Below are 22,974 nucleotides of genomic sequence, written 5' to 3'. Positions count from 1 at the left end.
AAACAAACGAGCAAGGAGAAAACAGTTTCAATTGCGACTTGTAGCAACTTAGAATTAAGAATTAAGAATGTTTAAAATCCTCTGTTAGGGCATAAGGCATCAAAATACAAACTTTTTCAGAATGTAAGTTTATCTGGTATAAAACAAGCTTTTCATTTGGAAATCTATGCCACTCTTGCTGAGCTAGTGGGATGTGCCCTGGGTATGGATAGGGAATGTTGTGACTTGATAAAGCCACAGTAGTACTCCCATCAGCACAATAAACGTTGAGACTTAAGCTAAAAAGCAGGAATTAGTTCCTCTGCCGGGGCAGGAGGGGGGGCTCTGAAAATGTGTACCTTAAGCAGTGGAGCTGGTATCTGGCTGGCACTTGCTGATGACCTCTCCCAATTTATTTCATTCCTCAACGAGTTAAAATAAATTCCAGGTGAAACAAACAGCACACTTTTCTGTTGAATCAATTAAATTTATTTTTTCATTTGCATAATTGTCCAACCAATTTGTTTACATAACTGATTGGCTTCTATGGGGAAGCAAGAAACACACTGCACGTCATAGAAATTACAAAAATCCCCAAGGGCTGTGAGACTGTTAACTTGTTTTAAAGCTTCACTGAACTACATATAGTTCCTAAACCTTGTGAGTTCTCTTTTTAACCTTTCCTGGCTGGAAATGCAATAGATCGCATGCAAATAACTCCAATCCCTAGCAGTTAATCTCCTTTTGTTCTCAAACACTGGCAGCAATAGACATTTTTGCTCCGAGCTTCCATGTCCCCGTGTCAGCTGCATTTTGACACCAACTACCTTGGAAGAAAAATAGATGTATAAATGTATGTGTACATCGAGCATTACTAACATAAGACAAGTCGTAAGCTGTGTCAGGGGAGGTTTAGGCTGGACGATAGGAAGAGTTTTTTCACAGAAAGGGTGACTAGACTTCGGAATGGGCTGCCTAAAGAGGTGGTGAAGTCACCGTCCCTGGAGGTGTTTAAGGAAAGACTGGATGTGGCACTCAGTGCCATGGTCTAGTGGCCGGGTGGTGTTCGGTCACAGGTTGGACTCGATGATCTCATAGGTCTTTTCCAACCTAAGTGATTCTGTGTAACTCCAGGAAAGAAGCTCTTGCATTCCCTTCAGGACTGCAGAGCTCATGCCTGGTTCTTCGCCTACTTGGTGTTTTTTTTCTGCAGAACAAAAGGCGAGGTGAAGCGCACGCAAGCATTTGGCTAAATTGCTCCCATCATCTCTGCAAAAGGGTAGGAATTTCTTGCGTCGAGTTTTCCCTTCTTTATCCCTGAGGAACCGCTGCAGGCGTCCCGGGTCTGACGGCCGCGGCAGCCTCTGGACTGCGCAGGGGTCGCTTCCCTCAGGCGGCCCTGAGGGGCGGGGTCTGCGGGGCGCGCGGCTGACGCCGGGGGCGAGGCCCGGGCGGGGGGAGCCCCGCCCGCCCCGAGCGGCCGCTCAGCGGAGGAGCCACCAGGGGGCGGGAGCGCAGGCGCGCGGCGGGCCCGCCCCCGGCGGGAATCCCCCGGGCCCGCCCCCTCCGGGGCCGTCGGCGGGGGCGATGGGGCCGAGCCCCGGCGGGTGCCGTCCGGCCGCGGCGGTAAGCGGGGCCGGGCTGGGGGCCTCGGCGCGCCTCTCCGCGGGGGGAGGGCATGAGGAAAGGAAGCGCGGCCCACCGCCCACCTGCGCGGGGGGTCCGCTCGGACGGTGGCCGAAGGACGGTGCGCGGCCGAGCCCGGGCGGTGCGGGGGGGGTCTGCTTTGAAACCGGCCGGGCTGTGTCGCTCGGTGCCCGCCGGCGGGGCGGGGCGGGGGCCGGGACCGGGGGCTGCCTCTGCGCTGGCACGCGCGTGGCGGTACGTGCGCGCGGGCACGCGCGGCCCCGGGTCTCGGCCGAGCTCAGCTCGGTTCGGCGCTGCCCGGCCCGGCCCGGCCCGGCCCGGCCCGGCATCGGCGGCTCCTTACCGCACGCCTTGTTCCTGAGGGTGCGAAAGGCCCGTGAGCCGGATCGCGGTCAGCTCTGCCGCCCTCTGGGAAGACCTTGCCTTTAGTGGATCTTAAAGCGAATCCTACCAGGGCTCTGTTTTCAGTAGTTAAAACTGTTAATGGTCGGACCACTGCAGCTTATTTGCTTTCAAGCAGTAAGCGAGTCACGTTTTCCCGAGCTTATTTTCTGAGCGCTGTCATCTTGTTGATTTTCACGCTGTTTTCTCCGTGCTGCCTCAAGTGTAGGTAAACACCTGAAATAGACAAGGGCGGGCTGAGCGGGGAGGTGGCAGCGATGTGCGACGTCGTGGTGCCAAAGGCTTCTGCAACATAATTCATATTTTGTTATGTTTCAGTGGGTTTGTTTGTCTTTGAGGTGGGGGCAGGTGGAATTTAGTCTTAACCAGGAGGTTTTGTTTTTCAGTTAAGCAGCGTACCAATTTCCAAGCAGTTAATAGAGCATTTAAAGCAAGAAACAATGATGCTTTTGTCTGGTTATATAAAGTGTCACCGCGGATTAAGCGAGATTGTTGAGTTTTTTCCATCCTCTACCCAAATGCCTGAAGCTAAAATTACAGCGAGGGAAAACTGGTTTTATGACCAGAGAGCTTGTTAATGTATTTAACTTAATTTATGATTAGGACTATTGTTATAGACAGTGAAAATGATATGGTTGCTGTTTTGCCCACCTAGCTGAAAATCAGAAAACAACAATTATCGAATGTTTTAGGGCTATTTTAGCTCAGTATTTTTTTCCTCCCACTATCTGCCCCTAGTAAAAATTTAGGTTCTTGGTTAAGTATATTTGTATTAGTAATATGCACTTCTAAAACTTCAAGTGCTTTGCAAAGTAGGCATAGGAAGTGTCATGCCGTATTGGAACACGGACGATGTTTCTCTGATAGTTGTTCATCTCAGGTGCTTTGAAACAGCATACGTAGCAGGCATGTTATTCTGAAAAGTGCAAAGCGTATTTAAAAAAAAAGATTGAAAACGTTGCCAATAGGGAGCTTACCTCATAATCTCTAATAATTAGCTGTATATTTGCACTCTGACATGCCAAGTGGTTTGTCTCCTGTTGCCTAGTGCAGAAGTTACTGGTAAGAATTGCTAATTCATTTTTATGAATGTCAGCAAACCTTTGAGAAAGATTCCCAGGCACTGTTGTATGACAGTGATTTTCCCTCTGGTTTTATATTACCCTCCCATAAAGTAGTTGGCACATGTGTTTTAAACTATTAATATTTGTTTGAGTGTAGGACTTACTAAAAATTTACATGAAATTCCATGTGTTAGTGCTTAAAGCTTCTATTTTTTTGCTTTTAAAATTCTTAGGAGTTCTTTTTCCCTAACTGGAGTACCTTTAAATGTTCATTCTCAAATCAAGATATGGTAACAACTCTTAATATTGGCAAGACTCCGTTAGTAGAGGAAACAGAAAGATTCTTACACAAAGCTTTAGGTTTTATATTTGGTTGCTCAATTTTATATTACTGTTCTGACTTTAAAAGTTATCAGCTAGGGTTTAGAAAATGCACTGGTAAGTAACAGGGGAAAATACCCATGTCCATTTCTGAAAGGGATTTTCTTCTCCTTTTTTTCAAGTGAGTTAGTGGATGGCTGAAATTTGGCTCAACTACTGAGTTGCTGAAATGTTTTGCTGCTTGAGAACCGTGAGAAGGTATGGCATGTTATGGACCTAATTTACCTTTAGCATATGTTTCAGTGTTTGCTTATGACTTGCATATTTGTGAAACTGGTTTGGTATTTTTGTTTCATGCTTATTTCTTTGACATTCTCATCTTTACAGCTTGAAGCTTTCAGCAGAGCATCCACAGTTGATAATCCTCCAAAGCCATATGCCTGTCCTCAAGTGAGACATTAAAAAGGCTCTCAACAAAACGAGGAGTTTTAAATGGCTTAATTATGAGAAATATGAATATGATATTCAATGTATTATTGCATTATTGAGTTATTAAAGCTTAATGTTTCAAAATGTGTGAATATGTCTGTAACTATGGACTTAATGTAACAGAGCTTTTCAGTGCCAAAGCTCTACGCCAAAAAGTTGAACTTTGGAGAGATGTGAAGAAAAAGAAAGCTGAAGGGAATTATTTAACCAATAAATTAAATCAGTCTTAGAGTGTGATTGCATAATGTGTTCTAGTGGAGATTGTGTTTCATGTCTTTCATGGAGACACTGTCCTCAAAGTGGTTGTGACCTTGGTTTTAATACAAAGCCTTTCTCTGCTCTTCAGATCTAAATGAAGCTCTTGGAACAATCTTTGCTCCTTGCGAGTGAAGTCATAAACATCTTTCTTGCATTTTCTCTCTCTAAATCCATTTTAATTCACTTACTTCGTCACTTCAGTTAAAAGATGCCTCAGAGTTCTGTCTTTCACCTTCAGTGAATGAATTCTTCCTTCTGTCACGCAGACTAATTTTGGCCTTTGAGCATTTCTCTTTTAAGCAAGTTCAAAATAGACTTTTGGCTGGAATCCTGAGCCTTCCTACTAGCATGACAGTGTTGTTTAGATACAAAACAAGGGAACTAAAGTTAGCCATCCTTGGCCATTTTTCATGTAGAATAACAGATGGAACTTTATAATTAATAAACTCAGAAGTATGATTAATGGCTTCCAGTTATGGTGAAACTTTTTTTCTGAACTACTGGAAACATCATGCAGTGTAGGTTGAGAGTGGATGTGGGAAATGGTGTACAAATAAGGTGAACAGAGAACTGAGCTCCTCTTCCTTCTAGCAGCTTGGTCTAGGAGGATGTGAATTTCTTGCATGGCAGTAATCTGCAATTAGAAGGGTAACTGGTTAGTTTACTTTTTTCCTTTGCTGGAATTATTTTTTCCTTTTACTGTTTTGTGTCCACTTGCTACCCAAAAAAGAGAAAAATTTGCTATTTTTTTTCTCAGCAAGACAATTTTTTTGGTGTTTCCAGATCCAGAATGGTAAAGTATCTGACGAAGTGGACTTTTATCCAGAGTGCTTTGCTCCCTGTCTTGCCTAGTCCAGTAGAGGTGTTCTTCCTGCATCACTGAGCAACTGTGACATGATTTTGTCATTAAGAGTTTTCACTCTCCCTAAAAACATTATATTGCTGTGATACTTCACCATCTCCTGCAGGTTTGAGTAGGATCATGGGCTGTAGTCATGACTAGTCTTAGTCTTAGAGTCTCTGAGATGCAGCCAAGAAGGAAGTAGAAGTGTTTGCCAGTAATACATTTTCACTTTTTTTATTGAAGTCATAGCAGATTTGGAATTTCATCAGCCTTATATCATGGTTTGTTGTCCCACTTTTCTACAATAACTTCTGTTTTCAGCAAGCTGACTTTTAAGACCTGGTAATTAAATATTTGCCCACCTCTTAGGCAGAAGGCATTAGTCTTACCTGCTTTCATGTTTCTAACTGAAGAGCTGGGAAGGTTGACAGAAAAAAGGTAAACTAAGGGTCACTGCTTCTGCTTGACAACTCAAATGTTGTCATTTATCATTTGCCAAAATAAAACATTCTGCATATTGTCTGAGGACAAATTTGGGGATTTTTAAAATATTTTTAAATTAATGACAGCAGTCAGGAAAGTCTCACATGTTTCTGTGTCCAGGATGATTATTTGGTCTAGGATGCTGGACAAATAGCTCTCTGTAGAACAGTCCTGCAAACTATTATTAATACAGTTACTAGTTCTATGTGAATTGGAAGCAGCTTTGTCTCTAATCTGCTGTATATTTTCCTGTTTAGGGGTTGCAGTTTGAATGATACTGTGAGGAGTGGAACGGCATTGTACTTCTTAATAGAGCAGAGTCCCTGCCCTTATGATTTGCAAACTAAAATTAATGTTAATCACAGAAAGAGGCCTGTTGAATTTGTTAGCTTGTGAAATCAGCTGAAGGAGAAACCTGTTGTATATTTTCCAGTTCACATTTTCTTGCTGCTTTTGTGTGTACTCTCTTGGTACTTAGTTTGCTAAACCTGAATATTACCTTTGAGCTATGGCAGGATATTTTGGCGGTCTGTAATGAAGGACTTGGTATCTCTTTCCATTTCAGTCTTCTGTTACACAAGTGTACTTGTTACAGAACTGCTGTTCAATTTCCACATAATTGCAGGTATTCAATAATTTGCACTTTCTGAACTTCCTAGAACTTCTTCAACTTAACTTTTCCTTCTGATCTTAGGTAAAACAGTTTTCTTCTCCTACCAGTAATTTTCTTTAAGTCCTTGTTTCTCGTAATTTAGTGAAGATGAGAAGACAAAAAGTATTGTCTTTTTACTTGATGTTTTCTATAAAAGAGTATGTTTGGGAAAGTCGATTTTTTTTTTTTTTTTTTTTTTTTTTACTGGACACAAGTATGGAACTCACAATCTAATGCAGAACTTTTTTTTTCACTGAATTGGGTTTATTATTCCTGGGTAAAATTTAAGATTCTTTTGATACTGCTTGGAAAATACTGTGTTTGGCTTTTTAACTTGGAGGTTCAAAGATATATAAGGGTTGACTTTTAAAAGCAGCTTCAGCAATGTCTATGAAAAATACCACTAAAGCCAGTATTTGCAGTTTGAACTACTTGACTGGGAAACTTTTATGTGAGGCATATTTGAGAAAGGAGAGAGAAGCTACCATACTTATTTACATGTCTTATTAAACCATTAGCATCCACCATCCTTCAAACCTGTTGGATTGCTGCTGTGAAAACACAGCTTTGTTAATCCCAAGGGGAAAGATCCAAAACTCAGACTCCTAATTTAAATTCTACAGTTTTAAATTATTATACTTGCAACTATGAATGTTTACTCCATTCTTTCCCATTTTAATGTAATTATATCAGTTTGTCACTTGATTGGTAGCATCATGCATAAACATTTTACTGCTTTGTTAGGTTATGTCTGGACAAGATATTGCTGCAATGCGTTCTTCAGTCAAGAACTTTGTCAGGCGCTGATGCCATCAATGCTCTCAGACCTTTCTATTTTGCTGTACATCCAGATTTCTTTGGCCAGCATCCCAAAGAGAGGGTAAAAAATATTTTGTATGCTTTCTTTGTAAATATTTCATATTTCAAGGATGGAAATGTTCTAGTTTTCCTGCTGCCAGAGAGACAAAAGTAATGTTAGAATTCAATATCGTTGGTACCAGAGAACAAAAAGATGCACTTCCTTAATTTTTAGCAAGGATAGGTCCCTTAAAAGTTCATTATTTGTTAATCATATTTTCTAATCGTTATAAAGAAAATACTGAATCCTTCCAGGCTAATTTATAATACATATTACTTTGTCCCTTTGAAATGCTGTGCATTATATTTGAATAAATTAATTTCTTTAAGCTTGAAAGCCAGTGCATTTTGGAACGCACACAAATGTACAAGTGTGTACACCATACAAATTTATTCGTGCAAGGTAATTACAAATGCTGAGAATATGAGCTGTATCACTACTTGTTAAAAGCAACTGGAATTTTGTGAAACCTAATTCTGCATGTAAGATTAAAAAGGTTTAGATGAAAAATGGCCTAATTCATCATCTGTAATTTTTGTTTGTTTTTTTTTTAAAACAGGAAGTAAATGAAAACTCTCTGAAGAGGCTAAATGGCTACTTGGAGAACCTACAGAAACCAGGATTTCGTTCCTTTAAGCCAACTCAGCTTACCTTTTATGTAAGAGAAAGAGAACCAAACTCTTCTAATGTTCAGGAATCCTTCAGTGCTTCAGGTGCTTTTATATCGTGTAGAATGTATCTTCCTGTACTTAAATTCCTTCACACCATTGCTTAGCTTTGTGCAGTCATAATAACTTCACAACTGAATAAAATCCTGTCAAACTGTGAAAATCTGTATTAGATCAGGCAGGTGGGACCATCCCAAGTAATTAAACATCTTCAGCTTTATAAAGCCTTGAAAGAATGAGACATTACAGTGTTGAGGTCAAGTTACAGTATAAGGAAGTAAAAAAAGTGGATGTAAATGATAATATTTTTGCTTTTAATACCACTGCCATGTTTAAGTGGAGCAGTGTTGGGTCCTTGTCCTCATTGCAGTTCATGTGTAGTACATAAGGTCAGGGCACTTGTAGAACTTACTCTCTAAGCAGCTGTATAACATCTGAAGCTCCAATTTACTTCATTGTCTCTTATCTTTGAGAATACAAAAAATATTGCCGAATTTGAAATGTTGCTATTGATTAACTTTATTGTACATATTTGTCTCCAGTACCAATATGTGTTACCTAACAGAAGAGTTTTACATTCTATATCCTGACAGTCAAAACACTGCAAATTGTGAGGTGTCCTTGTGCTAGGAAACAAAATCATGCTGTTTTTTAAGAAAATAGTAGTGTTATGTCTGGTCTACTTAACATAATATTTGAACTGGAAGCTGTCTTCTGCTCTTGAGTCAAAAGCTTGCTTTCTAACAGGGAAGGTAGGCCCAGTAGCTAAGTGATTGGACATAGTTAAACTGCATGTGAATTTTGCAGTGAGTATTGAAATAATAGTATCATCATAATTTCCAACTATCTGTGCCTTGTTTAGGCTCTTGTGTAAGAGGAAAGAAATGGGAATGCATTTAAAATAATTTTAATTAAATAATACTTGTTTTTACAGGGTTTCGAGCAGTCAGTTTTACGTTACATACTAGGGATCTCCTGAGCACAGTATTAGATATTCTCAACTCCTGCAGTTTATCTACAGAGCATGTTCAGAGTTTGAATGTGAACGCTCAGCCCCACAAGGAAGCAAAAAGCACAGTAAACAGACCTATCAAATGGGATAAGACCTATTACTCCTTTACTGGATTCAAGGATCCTGAGGAGGAACTAGAGCAAGCCCAGAGAGTGGAAACAACTTTAATGTATGTAATGCTTTCATTGAACTGAAATTTTGTAATCTAAATTGGTCTTACTCTAATGCTGAGTTTTTTAAAGGTAGGCAATAAACATTCTGAACAATACAAAACTTTATTGTCCAACATGTAATTTTGCCATGCTTTTTATACTTAGAGTTCAGATGAGCTCCTGGGACAACTACAGTGCCAGCAAAGCTGAAACATTCTTGTCTCTTTGACCAGCATTCATGTTTGGTCAATCTAGTTTTGGTTGATCCTGTTTTTCAGATTTGTGGAATATTGGTGGCAATTCAAAAGAAAACAGAGGTTCCACTTGCTCCATATAGCTCCTTACCTCTTACAGGAATTCTGTAACACAAACCTATATGACTATTAACTTTATTGTTCCTATTTCATTATCACATTCTGCTGAGGGTGGGAGATAATACATGAAAACTAAGGTTAAAAGGTTTTAATAGGCATGGTATCTTAGTGTTGGGCTTCTCATTTGTTGTTCTGCAGGAAAACCTTAATATTTAAGTCAATGTAGTTACAAATGCTGAACTTGCATTACATGTAGCAAGTTATGTAGTAAAGTTGGTGGTTTAAAAAAAATTTGTATGTCCTCATTTTGGGACACAGGCATTTTGGGGCCTTTAAAATCTTTTTGTTACAATGAGTTTTAGGTGCCATTTGAAATGAATGCAGAGCTGTGCTGGAAGGATCTTCAGAGCAAAGTATACCCTTTGTCCTGCATACCACCTCACAAAACTACTGTAATATGCACATTTATAAAACAGTTAACTGAGATTTAACGTACTGAAGAATATTTTTACTTATTTTTACACATTTACAGGGAATGCCACGGACAGTTATGTATTAACAGTCTCGTTTTAATACATAGACAGCTGGCATCAGGCCTCCCTTTTTACTTGAGTTTGAATTTTTTTGCTACAAATTAAAATGAGAATGGAACTATTTGTTTGTAAAAGAGTATGAAAATAAGTTCATACTATGAACAAAGGCTAAATCTCTTAAATAGTAATCTTTTCCTAGAAATGGTATTATCTACTGAAATTTTAGATGTACTCAATGGTCATGTTTGTCTGGTTGTGATTATTGGCAAAAAAACTATAAAACTTTGACCTGTTCAATCTATGTTCATGTCAGCTCTGTAAAAGTTACCTAACTTAGCCCTTTAGTACCACCTCCCATATTTGATAGTCTACTATAATCACTTTGGTTGGGGTTTTCTTGTTAGGTTTTGTTGTGTTTGGGTTCGTTTGGGGTTTTTTTTAAAGGCAGATGTGTGGAAACTTCTTTAATTAGACCACAGAGTTCTGAAGATGTCCCATGAAGTCGCACTGATCTGTTGGTTTATGCCTTTTACACACACATCCAAGTCTTACAGTTTTAACATTGTCAGTGTTTTTGATTCAGTTTGATTCCTTAGTCCCCTCCAAAGACATTAAGTGCCAGGGTTTCCTCTGTAGATATCTTAGGGTGAAGCACTTAGCAATTTCATCTTCTCTATTTTTAAAAAAATCCCTTTACCTGATAATTTGACTTGAAACACTTACATTAGCAGTAAGAATTGAGTTACCTGTACTGTTTACATGGTAGATCATACAGCAGCATGCTTCTACTGTTGAGTATTTTTCCTTGTCTTCCAGATCCTGGCTTGATGATAATGAAGCAAGTGCAGTAAAAAAGCTGAAAAAGAGTTTGCCGCTTAGAAAAGAATTAGAACGTTTAAAAATTGAACTTTCTCATGAACTCCAGCTCTCAGATATCAGGTAATTAATTAGATCAGCTGTACTTGGATTAAGACAGTCAAAGCAACGAAGTGTTGTCTAATACTATGCTATGAACTTTAAAAGCTTATTTCAGCAAAACAGCTATATTTCATATGTGAAGAAGTGTTACTGCACTGAGTGTTTTTCTAGAAGAATTCTATTGGGACAAAAGTTTCCTGTTACAGTCTGCTCCGGGTGACCTCCTATTTGTAACTGAAAGTGTAGGCTTCAGCTGAGGCAGACACAGAAATAGATCTAGTGTGTATGTGTTAGTTTGGATGTTTTGCTGGTTAAAACTGCATTTCCGGAATTCGAGTTAATATCTACAAAGGTAACTAGGCCAGCAGTGAAATGCAACTTTGCACATGGTACATAATGAGATCCTGTGAATGCTTAATAAAAATGTTCTTTCTTCTAGTGTTTAGTTTCTCACTCTCCAGAGGAGGAGGAGATTCGTTTGTTTGAAAGATCTGATTGCAGTTGGAGATCTTGATTCTTCAGAATATTTTCCAGAAAATAATTTGCTATCTTTTTTTAAATTTTGTGCCTTTGAAGATGTAGGGAAATGAGATATTCAGGGTGGGGGAAGTGGCAGCGAAGGTATTCACAAATGGAAAAATAAACTTTGGGAGATTATTTCAAGGGCTAGTCTGTTAGGTTCTATTTTTTTAACCAGGAAAGAGAGAGTTGGAGCTTCTAAAATCATGCTTTTGTCCTTTCACCCTGCAAAAGACCCTGGTTTCCTTTAAGCTGAAGCCAGGCTTTTTGAACACAATTTCTAATGCTCTGTAACTGTGCTGTGGTGAAGATTTTTAACATTCTGAAACAGTCTTCAGTATTAAACGCGTAGGTTTGATTTTATTCATGGCTTATATTAATTTTCTTAAATAGTTTGTGCTTCTGAAATACATTAAAATTATTGTGTTCCTTGAAGAGTTATTAATCTTCCATGAGTTACACTGTTATAATCCAGGGAGGAATGTGAGTGCCGGAAACCTGACAAGCCACTATCTTAATAGGACACTATTACTTCTGATTCTGGAGCCTCATGCTAGTGTTCACAGAGATCTGAAAAATGACTGGGTCACTGGCTTTATTCCATGTATAAGTTTAGGACAGCTGAAGAAATGGCCACCTTTTTCCACTCCTGTCTGGTGCTGCTGAAAGCAAAGTGATATTGCTAGGTAACTAAATAATTATTTGAATTACTTGTATTAGATTAAATTGCCTCACATGTGCTATGGCGTAGTGCCATTCTCTGCATCCCAAAGAGTGAGGTTTTGCCAGTTAGGTTTCCCTAAATGAGATTATGTGGGTGACCCTAGCCAGCAGCTGAGTACTTACACAGCCACTTGCTCACACACCCCATGTGGGATGGGAGGAAGAGAATAGAAAGAGCACAAGCAAGAAAATTTGTGAATTAAAGTAGAAGTTTAATAGCTGAAGTGGAGCAAAGCACAGTTCAAGCAAAGCAAAAGGAGGGATTAATTCTCTGTTCCCCAGTGACAGGCAGGTGTTTAGTCCCTTCTGGACAGTTAGGCCTCAGTGGGCCTCAGCATGTGTAATGTTTACTTGGGGAGATAAACACCATAACCATGAGGGTCCACCTTCCTTCTCCTTTCCCTGAGCATTTACTGTTGAACATGACATATGGTCTGGAATATCCCTTTGGTTAGTTGGAGTCACCCATCCTGGCTGTGTCCCCTCCCAGCATCTTGTCCACCCCAGCCTATTTGCTGATGGTGGGGTGCAGGGTGGGAAGAAAAAGAGAAGACCTGGACACTGTGCCAGCACTGCAGAATAGCCAAAATATTGATGTTTTATGATCACTGTTATAGTAAAAAATATAAAATATGGGTGTTATGAAGAAAATTAACTCAATTCCTCACAGACACAGTACAATAAAGGAATGGGAATTTTCCACTTTGAGACAGTTTTATATCAACTAAAAGTCTGTAAAAAGGTATATTTTTTCCAATACACTGGGACAACGTCACAATTTAGATGCTTTTTGAAATTTGTTTAGCAATCTGTGGTCAGTCTGTAATGAAAAAGATGCCAAAACTGTGTGTATTAAAGCCAGCAAGGTAACACCTGACTCCTGTATGGTTTAACAAAAATTACTCCACTGTAAAATATGAATAATACATAGCAACTTTCCATTGGAATCATAGTAATGTTTTGGGCTAGGAACCAAAAAAAAAAGAAAAGATAATGTCCTTACATACTGTATTTGCTCCTCTGGACAAACATTACGCAGTGTCCAAACAAACTGCATGCTCCATGACCAAACCAAATACTGGCTTGTCTGTTGCTGTTCTCTTACTAACTCCCTTCTTACTGGGGGAGAGATTTATGTCTGTCTACCTGGTTTTATATTCATTTTTTCTGGTGTTGGTTTTCTTTGTTTGCTTTTTGGGACTCACTTTGAGAAGCACTGTAATTTTATTTAGGCTTTCTATCAGTTCAAATAGCATATGACTTGGACAGGTTTTGAGTAGCCTTTGCTTTTATTACTTTTGGGGTGCTATTCTGCTTGTGCTACAAGGCTTTGAGCTGCATCTTAACTTCTGTGATTTTTTTTTTTTTTTAATAGTATTGAGGATTAAATGCTTTCAATTACATTTTCATTCAGGTGGCAGAGGAGCTGGGGTATTGCTCACCGCTGTAGCCAGCTACACAGTCTGGGTCGATTGGTCCAACAGCGACCTGAAATATTAAAGAATGTTAAAGGTATTTCTGTTGCTTGATTCACATATCCTAATATAGTATTGATTCAGAAATGAGCATGGGTCTTCTGTTGCAAGGGATTCTTTTTACAAATTCTTTTGATAACTGCAAAAACAAACTTGTCAGGCTTACTGAAAAGCTGGTGAGAACTTACATTTTAAGCTGCTGGGTATTTTTTAAAGTGACCTTTCCTTAGAGTTTATTCACTGCACTCAGCTTCTAGTTTACTTCTTAATAAATGCAAGTGGAGTCTGTTGAAGGCACCAGACTTAATATTAGCAATGAAAGTAAAAAATGTAAACTGAACCTCTGAAAGGGTGGAGGTAGCAATAGATAGTAGCCCATGGTGAATTCAAGACAAAAATGTTAGTAAGTCTCTAACCCTAGCAAGGACTTACTAGAATACCTTTAAAATTGTACTGCTTTCTTTTCTCATGTGGGTTCCATAAAATAACTGTATTAAAGTTGGTATTTTCTCAGGAAAAACTAAAATATTCTGTAAACCTGACCTACCATTCTTCTCATACATCTGTTTGACCTGTGGCAGTAGCTGTTTCCTCTAATTGTAATTCCACATTTTATGCCTGTCTCCAGATACTCAGTTTTGAGTGACTTTTCATTTGAGGGTTCACCTAATCCTTTGCCAAAAGACAAGAGTGAGTAGGACAATAAGTAGTAGTTTTAAATTGTATCAGATTTCAAATTAGTTCTTTACCTGAGCATGCTAAAGATTCAAAGCATTAGAGAAGTCTGTCTTGTGAACCTGTTGTAGTCTCCATCTTTGAAGATATTTAATAATGCACTGGATAAGTACCTGTCAGTAATTATACAAGTACAGTTGATGTTGCCTTTGGGTACAAGGTTTAACTAGATGCCTTGAAGCCAGTGTTGCTCCTTCTTTGGGGTTTTGGAAAACTGATTTCTGAGAGCAAGAGCTTCTACTTAAGCCTTGTCTTGTAGATTAATACATCACACTGAAGACTTTTGTGGAAGCTTATTTTGATAAATAGTTGACTGTGCTATTACCCTAAAGAATTCTTGACCATCTTTGTACTCAGCTAAAAAAGCAGACTCAAAACTGATTTGTCCCCCTAAAAATCCATGTAGAATTAGCGCTTTATGTTGTCTCTGTTTTTAAAAAGAATGAAAACATAATGTGCAAGTGTTTCTTATAGCTTGCATGTTGCAGAGAGTTGTGAAGTAGAGTTGAATGGCCTTATTAATAGTTCTTTGACCAACTTCTGCCTTGTATATGCTTCAAGCATTTAGCGTGTGTTTCCTACTTCACACAGGATTCGTACAGATTATTTGGATATCCTCTCTGATGAGATTTTCTCATATTTTAAAATAGTCGCCTGAAAAAAGTCTGAGTAGCTAAAACTCTATCAAGTTCAAACAGAGAGAAGGCAAATGCTGGGTCAGGTTTGTATGAAAAAAATTCTTAAACTGGACTTTTCAAGAATCTCTTTCAAAATGTTGAGAATAACAGAAGCATCTATTCAACGTGTGTTTGTGCTGCAGAAATGCGCTGCTTGTGACATGTTAGCAGCATAGTTAAGTCTTCAGTAATTGTAGGAATGACTGCAGTAACCCAAATTAGTAAAGAGCTTTGTTCAATCTCTAGGACGCACGGTGGTATTTACAGATCGCTCAGGTATGAGTGCAGCAGGTCACATAATGCTGGGGACCATGGATGTTCACCATCACTGGACCAAAGTAAGAAGATTTCAAAGTAAATGATAACACTCCTTGTTGTGACATCCTTTTTTAAACTGTAGGAAAAATTAATAGGTGCAGATAACTAATGAGTAATTTAAAGCAAACACTTAGCTAATGTGTTTAGCATGATGGTGTACACTGCAGTCTTAATTTAATCCTGTGTATGCTGTTACTAACAAGAGTCTTTGCTAGATCTTTGCTGCTGCTTTCATTAATAAGTCAGCACCACTTCTGATTAGATGTAAAGAAAAACTAATTAGTTATGCACTGTTCCAGTCTGTGCAGTGAGTCCTGGCAGAATACTTTGTGATCCATAAAGAGCTCATTCCCGTGAAGAGCTAATGGATTTTATTCCAATCTTTTGTAAATACGAGATTTAAAGGAAGTTGTGAACTGATGATTTCAGTCAATGACTACTAACCAACCCTGCCACTCCATCTTGTTCTTTTAGGCAGCTAATGTGGATGTTGCAGAATTTTATCTTTAGTGACTATGCCCGTTCTGCTGCTGCTTGTGTAAAGTTCAGAGTGATAAGATTTCTGACATCCTAAATGATAGTGTTGTATGCAAAGGACCAAAAACTAAATATGTGGCAATATCAACATGTCACTTCAGGAATTTTTCTTTAATCTTGGTTACTGAAACATTACTGATAAAGCTATGAAAAAGTATTTCTTTGTAAAGGAGATTATTGGTGGAATTTCATAGTTGGGAATTTCACCCTGCTAGAATATCAGAATATTCTATTTCTGTATTCCAATCAGTGAAAAAAATGAAAAGTTAACACTCAAGCTTCTTTCTCTGGTGGTAGTTTGAATTTTTGCCTATATATGTTTTACTGAGGGGGGAAAACAAACTGTGGCTTGTTAGTGTGAATGATTTACTAAGAACTTAAATTGAGAATCTGGAATTCAATAGAAAATTTTCTGGGATTTGAGAGTGTTGACAGTTGTTGGAATAAAGGTGTTCTGATTAATATTAAAATAATCTTTTCAAGGAAGTTAGTGTTTAATGCTTCGTCTTTCTAACCTTTGCTTCAGGTTTTTCTAAAGGGGTCATAAAGCCACACAAAATGCCATGCAGATAGAATAATGTGTGTAGTTAGTTGTAGTGATGGTATTTGCTTGGGAAGACAAAGGAGAGGTATATATTTGAACCTGAAATCAAAGGGTTTTTATTTTGAAATGCACTAAAGATCATGTGAAATGTTACACAGAAAGTCAGTGAAAATTTTGATGAGGTGGATGAGTCAGTTGGTTTTTAGAGAGCATGTTTGTCCCAATTCTACCCCATTTTAGAAAGCAATCCTGAGTGCTATTACTTTTTGTTACTAAGTACTAGAAGAAGGAAGCAGTAGAATACTGTCCAAGTCAGTCTGTAGAATGCTTGGTCAGAAGTACAATATTTAAAGGATTTTTGCTGGTTTTCTCTGTAACAAATGCAAAAGCTGACCCAACTGTTATTGTGCCGAAAGCTGTTCTGATTCTACTATCAGAACTATCTAGTATCTATTCTGCTGTTCTCCTGGGTTTCTAAAGAGATAGTTCTGAAATCACTTGACTTGTTCCAGCAGCAGCTTTTTTTTGTATGAAAAACTACTTTAAAATAACAACAGAGTGGATGGTAGGTAGTGACTACTGTATGAGGAATAGCTCTACCACTATAACTGTAGTGATAAATGTTCTGTATAGGTGTCAGATTATGTATTTTTGTTTATGTGAAACTATTAATTTCTGAATATCTAGAGGACATCCATCCATGGTTTTATGTCCTTTTGGGGCCTTTATGTTATAAATATGGGAAATACTTAGATGCTTGTTCCATTATATCCTGTCCCAAAACACATATACTTTATTTTTCTCATCTTTGGTGTTCTTCAATTTTAATTTTTCCCCTTGGGTTCCATGTTTGCATTGTTAAGTGTCTCTTTTATAGTTTCTTGTTATTTTTTTAATTTATTAAAGCTAACTTTTAAGCTCTGTAACATAGAAAATGTTTGTTCATGTGTATGCACAGATTTTTGAGAGACTGCCAAATTATTATATGCTTCAAAAAAAGCTCCTGCTCTTGGAAGATCGGATAAGCCAACTTCTGGGAGGCATCCAAGTAATATATATTGAAGAGCTGCAACCTCTGTTGACTCTAGAAGAGTACTATGAGACTCTCAACTCTTTCTATAATAAACTACGTGACAGCAGACTACCTTTTCATCCTCGCAGTCTGCGAGGCTTGCAAATGATTCTGGAAAGGTAGGTATTTGCAGGGAAAGTTGATTTCTTTTAGAGCAATTGCTCTTCTTTTTGTTACACTGCTTATTGCTCTCACTAAGAAGAAAAGTAATATAATCTCGGATTTTCATTATGTCAAAGTCTTTTTGTTTCTGAAGGATTTAAGTGCATTTTTATGGGTTAAGAAGGAATCAGACTGAAGAAAATCCTGCTTAATTTCATTCAAATTGGACTCAAAGTTCTGTCTATTTTACAGTGTTGTGCTGGGTTAAATCAAAAGTTTTGTGATGTCGTGTTGGTATTTATATTTTTTGAGTATTCTTGCCAGTTGCTTTTGAAATGTAATTTTAAAAAAGCATTACTACTGTATTTCTCTAGTGTCATGAACCAAGCCTGATAATTTTTTACCAATTATTCTGATTGTGATTAGTTTATATTCTTTTATCTTTAGATTTTTTCTGAAAGTAATTTACATAAATAGATAAATAGTTGCATTCAAAAATTATACCTTTTTCTTGACTTCCATCATGTTTCATTAGTGACAGATATGCACCAAGCTTACATGAATTTGGACACTTTATGATCCCAACGGTCTGTGATCCAGCAGCTCTTCAATGGTTTATTTTTGCCAAAGCACAGGAAGCGAGAGAGAATTTGAAAAGAAAGGAGGAGTAAGTGTTCGTGTGACTCGATACATTTAGCCCTTTAAAAATATTTGCATGTCCTGTTTTTTATTTGGAGAAGGAGGAGAATTTTAAAGAATGTATTCATACTGTTTTGGTGGAAAAACCCCTTTTGTTTCTAAAATAGAGCTCTACCCATCAGCTTTACTAAGTAAAGAATTACAGCATTAGTGAATGCAAACAGTTACTAGAAAATACCCTCTTTCACCTTGTAGAGACAATTGTACTTCATTCAGAAGTAAAATACCTTTGCTTACAAGACAAAATTGCATAATATGTTCTACGGTTAGTTCCCCATCTAAGAGGTGGAAAACACCTTTTCAATGAATAAGAAAAGCAAGGATTTTTATTAATGTTAATTAAAATGTGACAAAAAAGCATTGAAATCTAAACTAAAAATAACTGAGACCAACTAGAGAATCATTATTTCTAGTTATTGGTCACTTAGTTGAGAAAAATATTAGTTTGTACCTAACAAGGCGAAGAAAAAAAAATCGGGGAAGAATGATGAGTGAAACACCTTGTGGGTATTCTCTCACAGGTGTGAGTGAGATGAGAGAGTTTACAATAGGGAGTCACAGCACCATACTTAATATTAGGGCCATACTTTATAATACCCATCAGAACTGTAAATCTGCTTCTTGACCTTGTACACTGCGTGTGTCCTTGAGGATGAAGTAGAGGTACTGGGGTTGTTAAGTGGGTGGTAGTACTTGTCCTTTCAGAGGTTGTTACTGCAAGTTTATTTTTCTGCTTTGGAAAGTTTTTAATGAGCTGTTGAACTATCACACTGTCACGAGTGTATACATGATGTATAGATCCAGATCTGTTTTTGTGAAGTTATTTTAGGCATGAGTTGCTGAAGGCACTATGGTTTTAGCTCTGTTAAGACCTCATTATTTGGAAAGATATGTTTTGCAGGTGGACTTCAGTAAACATGATTTGTTGGAATTTTTCAACAACCCTAGTCCATCTTGGAAATTAGATTTTTGCCATATAAATTGCAACTACTGAATAGCTCTCTATGTAGCTGTCCACATGTGACAGCTGGGAAAGTATTGTCTGTCGATTTCGGGAGGGATGTTGTAGGAAATGTATGCATTTGCATCTGGGTAACTCACTCTCCAAAAAACCTCACACTACCACACTTCATAAAGACACTGATCCAGGAAAACTATGCCCTCAGAGTACAAGCAGCTGTGTTGTAAGAATGTAAGAGCCAAGATGCATATCTTGTGTGCTGGATGATTGCTGGTTGGTATGAAATAGTAAACAACTGTACTGGATTGCAATGTCTGTCCCCATCATCCATTCGCTTAAGGAGAGGCTTTATGGATGGGGCAAAAAATGTGATGGGTTTTTTTACTCCATGCTCCTTCCCAGTTTCTGTCTGACTGCACTTGAGAAAATACTTGAAGCTGGAAACATTATCTCATGTTAACAGCATTCAGTCGACCTTTTTATTTTCCCTTCCTCTTAATTGTCTTATTTTTTGAGCCAGTTTGCATTTTGTGGCTCCAAATATCCAATGGCAACAAATTGCATATTTGAACCACATATGGCATGTGTATATGAAAGAGGGAGGAAGTGTTCTGTGATTTATAGACCCACAGCCTGATGATTTCATTTGTCATTCTTTTGTTCTTGTGTGATAGGAAATACAAAACAGTCATTCTCTATCACCTCTGGGGTTTTTTGTAGCTGTGTCCTATTTCCTTTTACTTGTCTTTTATCGAAGCTGAAAACTCCTTTTCCACTTAATGCTTCCTTGGACAGAACTCATTCTGTTCTTCTGATTTTCCTTAGCCTCGTGTGGCGGTTAAAAAGGCCTTAAGATAAAGGAAAATTGTTGCGGTGAACTGCAGCAGAAAATATTTTGAGATGGACTGGCTGTACTTTGCACATGGACTTGAATGTTCTACATGCAGTAAACAATATAGAATGGCTGGAATTCCAACCTGAATGCTCAAGGAAGTCCAAATTCTGCTGCTCTAGAAAGTTCTGTTATCTGTGTGGATAATGTCAAGTCTTCTAGTAATGCAGGATTCTCCTTCCCATGCTTCTGTAAAGTATCAGGTTTGTGTGGTAATAAAGGTGTAAACCTTCCTGTGGAAGTGACTGAAAACAAACCTGCAATTCTCCAGCTAACTGGAATTCCTTCGAGGGAGCCTAAGATTTCACAGAACAGGAAAGCTTGGTGCCTAGGTATTTGGGAATGCACTCGGGAAGGTCATGTGGAAATGTTCTGTAGAGAGGACAGGCTCGCTCTGGTTAACTCACTGGCTCAGCTCATTGCTGACTGCCAGAGTGGGCTGGGCTCTTGTGCAGTGATCTGAGTGCCTCAGCAGAGCTCAGTGCCATGCAAGTACACAGAGGCACAGAGGTCCCATCCTGAGCTCTGGAGAGAGTAGTGGCAAGGCCCTACAGTAGCGTTTTCATGTGAGGCAAATGGTGTGAGTAGCTGTCGTGCTTAGCTTGGGCTGATTAATGTCCCAGTGGTGCTGCTGCTTTGTAGATCCTCCCCTGTCTAGCACAAGGTCTGTGTTGTAGGGCAGCAGTGGTGCTGTGTCTGCAGCCAGGCTGGCTTGGAAATGCAGCTGTGTTCATGTGGCACAGTGCCTGAGCTAGTGGGGCTGGCTGAACCTGAACTGTCTCTTCATTAGTTGATCAGTCACAGCTCCAGTGACTTAATTAAATCTACACATTAACTTTGCTTCTGAGTAGTTTGAGTTTGCCACGTGGTGTCTTATTTCTCTGGAGTGAGGAAAAAGTTGTCCGTAAGCTTCGGATTCAAAATTCATAGAATCGTTTAGGTTGGAAAAGACCTTTAAGATCATTGGGTCCAAGCAGATCAACAAAATTCTGCAATTGGGAAGTTACTAGCACACTTAATATGCATCAGTTTACTGTACTTACCAGTTGTTGGTTTTGATGACATACAGAGTACTGGTGTAACTAAGAGTAATTATGAAGATGATTTTGTGCATAAACTTAAACTTCCAATGTTATTTAAGTATTTTCATTCCTTACATTAAAAAGGGAGCCTTACAGGATTTTTATTTTTGTGTTTTTCCCAGTTATTTAGTGAGCAAAAAGATGTCGTGGCACAGGCTTTGAAATGTGACTCCATGGGCATGCGGTGCCCATAGTCATGGAAGAACGTTCACTCTGACTTCTGAGATAGACACATGCAACAACCTGCACAAAAATCTCAGCTCTACCATAGCTGTACATGAATTGACACATTTGTTTACATGCATATAATCTACTTACTTCAGTATTTCTTGTTTGAATAGATATTCAGTATACATTGAAATGCTTATTTTAAGGTGGGGGTTTTAAGAGATGAAGTTGTAATTTTGTCGCTGTGTGTTGTCTCCATTTGCCAGGATGATGATTACAGAGAAAGAGCTCATCGATACTTCCACGGAAAGATTTTCTTTGGATCGGCTGTATAAGGAACCCAGTGTTTCCAGTGCACAGATGATAGATTGCTGTAAGCGGCTGCTGGAGGAATCGTTGCCCTACCTACAAGGCATGCACCTTTGCATTTCCCATTTCTACTCTGTGCTGCAGGATGGAGACCTGTGTATACCTTGGAACTGGAAAAACTGAGGGATGTATCTGATAATCAGATAAATTGTTTTATTTTCTGTAAGAGGTTATAAATATGAATGTTTTTAAGAGTAAATTATTTAAATCTGTATTTTGATATCAGTATTCAGCTCACAAATTTTCTTCCGGCTGCTGCTGAGGAAGGATTGCAGTCCTAGACAATTTGCACAATGCACAGTATTGGTAGTCCTGGGAAAGAATCTGTACATTATTCATACTACTGTAGGAGTCCCAGTGTATGGTTACAGTTGTGAAACAGCATTTTTGTAGTGAATTCTGAAAATACATTAAATTGCAAGTCTGCAAAAATGTGCATGTGTATTTTTAATATACATGAATATTGCCGGATAGATCATCTGAAATAAAGAGTGTGCTACTCCAGCCGGACATTACATGCCATCTTAAGGGGTTCATTGAAGGCAGAAGTTAAGTACAGAAGTTATCTGGTGGCAATGCTGGCATTTCATATTGCTGCTTATCACTGAATTAGGAAAAAAAACAAGAGAAAAAACATCAGAATATTTCTCCTTTGCAGAAGAAAGCAGTACATTGGTGTCTACAGCAGAATTTCACATGCTGGTCCAACACTGTTGCCTTAGAATTCCAAAATATGCCAGTTATACTGTCTGTGGTTACTTCAAAGTAGACATCAATCTCTTCTTGTTTTCTGGCATTTGCTCCATAAATACAGACAATCTTCTTTACTTGCACTATAACAGATTGCAAATCCCATACACAACCCTTAAAACCTGAGTAGGTTAATGTGACATCTATGGGAAGGAAGCACTGATCTGTGTGGGATTGTCTGCAAGAGTAAGTACTTCTCAGTAAGAACAAGGAGTTTGCAGTATGGCAAACATGTGGATCCTTACTGGTACTTTATTCTTTGGAAAAAAGAAATAAAGTGTGAAAGCATGTCAACACTTTTTCATTGTACTACATGCCAAGATGCATTTTGATATTTGGATTACTACTTCGCAAAATATAATTTGAGAAAGACCAACTGCTTAACATTTCTGGATTTGAATTTACCATAACTGGCAAAAAGAAAAGGAATTGTCAAATGCTTACTTGCCTTGTATTTTTTTTTGTATTGAGCAGGGCAATTGGTGTGGTTCTCTGTTTTCTCCTGTTAGAAGGCTCAGTATCAAGTTGTTAATTATTAAGATGTCAAACTTAAAGCAAAAACCCCCACTGTGATCTCAGAAAGGACTGTTCTAAAACGTCAAGACAGAAGCTGTGACTTCCTCAGGCCTGCAGTCCAGGGGATTTACCAGCAATGCACGGAGAGGTTTTGAAGATCAATTGACCGTTTCTTCTAAGTTAACTTCCATGGCACATGACCTCCCTCAGTCCATCTAGCACTGCTGATACTCTGTGTCC

At 38.5% G+C, this 22,974-nt stretch overlaps 1 protein-coding gene across 1 annotated transcript; it reads left to right on the top strand.

Moving 5' to 3' along the window:
• The first annotated feature begins 1,537 nt into the window (after nucleotides 1-1,537).
• Nucleotides 1,538-22,637, top strand: TCAIM (T cell activation inhibitor, mitochondrial). Its single transcript, XM_082278380.1, has 11 exons — nucleotides 1,538-1,605; nucleotides 3,596-3,671; nucleotides 6,884-7,019; nucleotides 7,558-7,711; nucleotides 8,601-8,847; nucleotides 10,494-10,616; nucleotides 13,252-13,349; nucleotides 14,971-15,062; nucleotides 17,082-17,314; nucleotides 17,833-17,964; nucleotides 21,366-22,637. Exons 2-11 carry the CDS (start codon nucleotides 3,643-3,645, stop codon nucleotides 21,589-21,591), a joined length of 1,470 nt encoding a protein of 489 aa, XP_082134506.1. The 5' UTR covers nucleotides 1,538-1,605; nucleotides 3,596-3,642; the 3' UTR covers nucleotides 21,592-22,637.
• Nucleotides 22,638-22,974: the final 337 nt, after the last annotated feature.

This window comes from Coloeus monedula (genome assembly GCF_965178545.1).
Source record: "Coloeus monedula genome assembly, chromosome: 1".
Lineage (NCBI taxonomy): Eukaryota > Metazoa > Chordata > Aves > Passeriformes > Corvidae > Coloeus > Coloeus monedula.
Note: the sequence above shows the minus strand (reverse complement) of the source record. Positions and strands in the feature narration are given on the sequence as shown.

Excerpts from the sequence above, each read along its gene's own strand:
- TCAIM (XM_082278380.1), top strand. The coding sequence starts at position 3,643 with ATGTTTTGCTGCTTGAGAACCGTGAGAAG. Across the intron at positions 3,672-6,883 it reads TGCTTGAGAACCGTGAGAAG|GTTATGTCTGGACAAGATAT; the intron begins GTATGGCATGTT and ends CTGCTTTGTTAG. Across the intron at positions 17,315-17,832 it reads TTGCAAATGATTCTGGAAAG|TGACAGATATGCACCAAGCT; the intron begins GTAGGTATTTGC and ends ATGTTTCATTAG.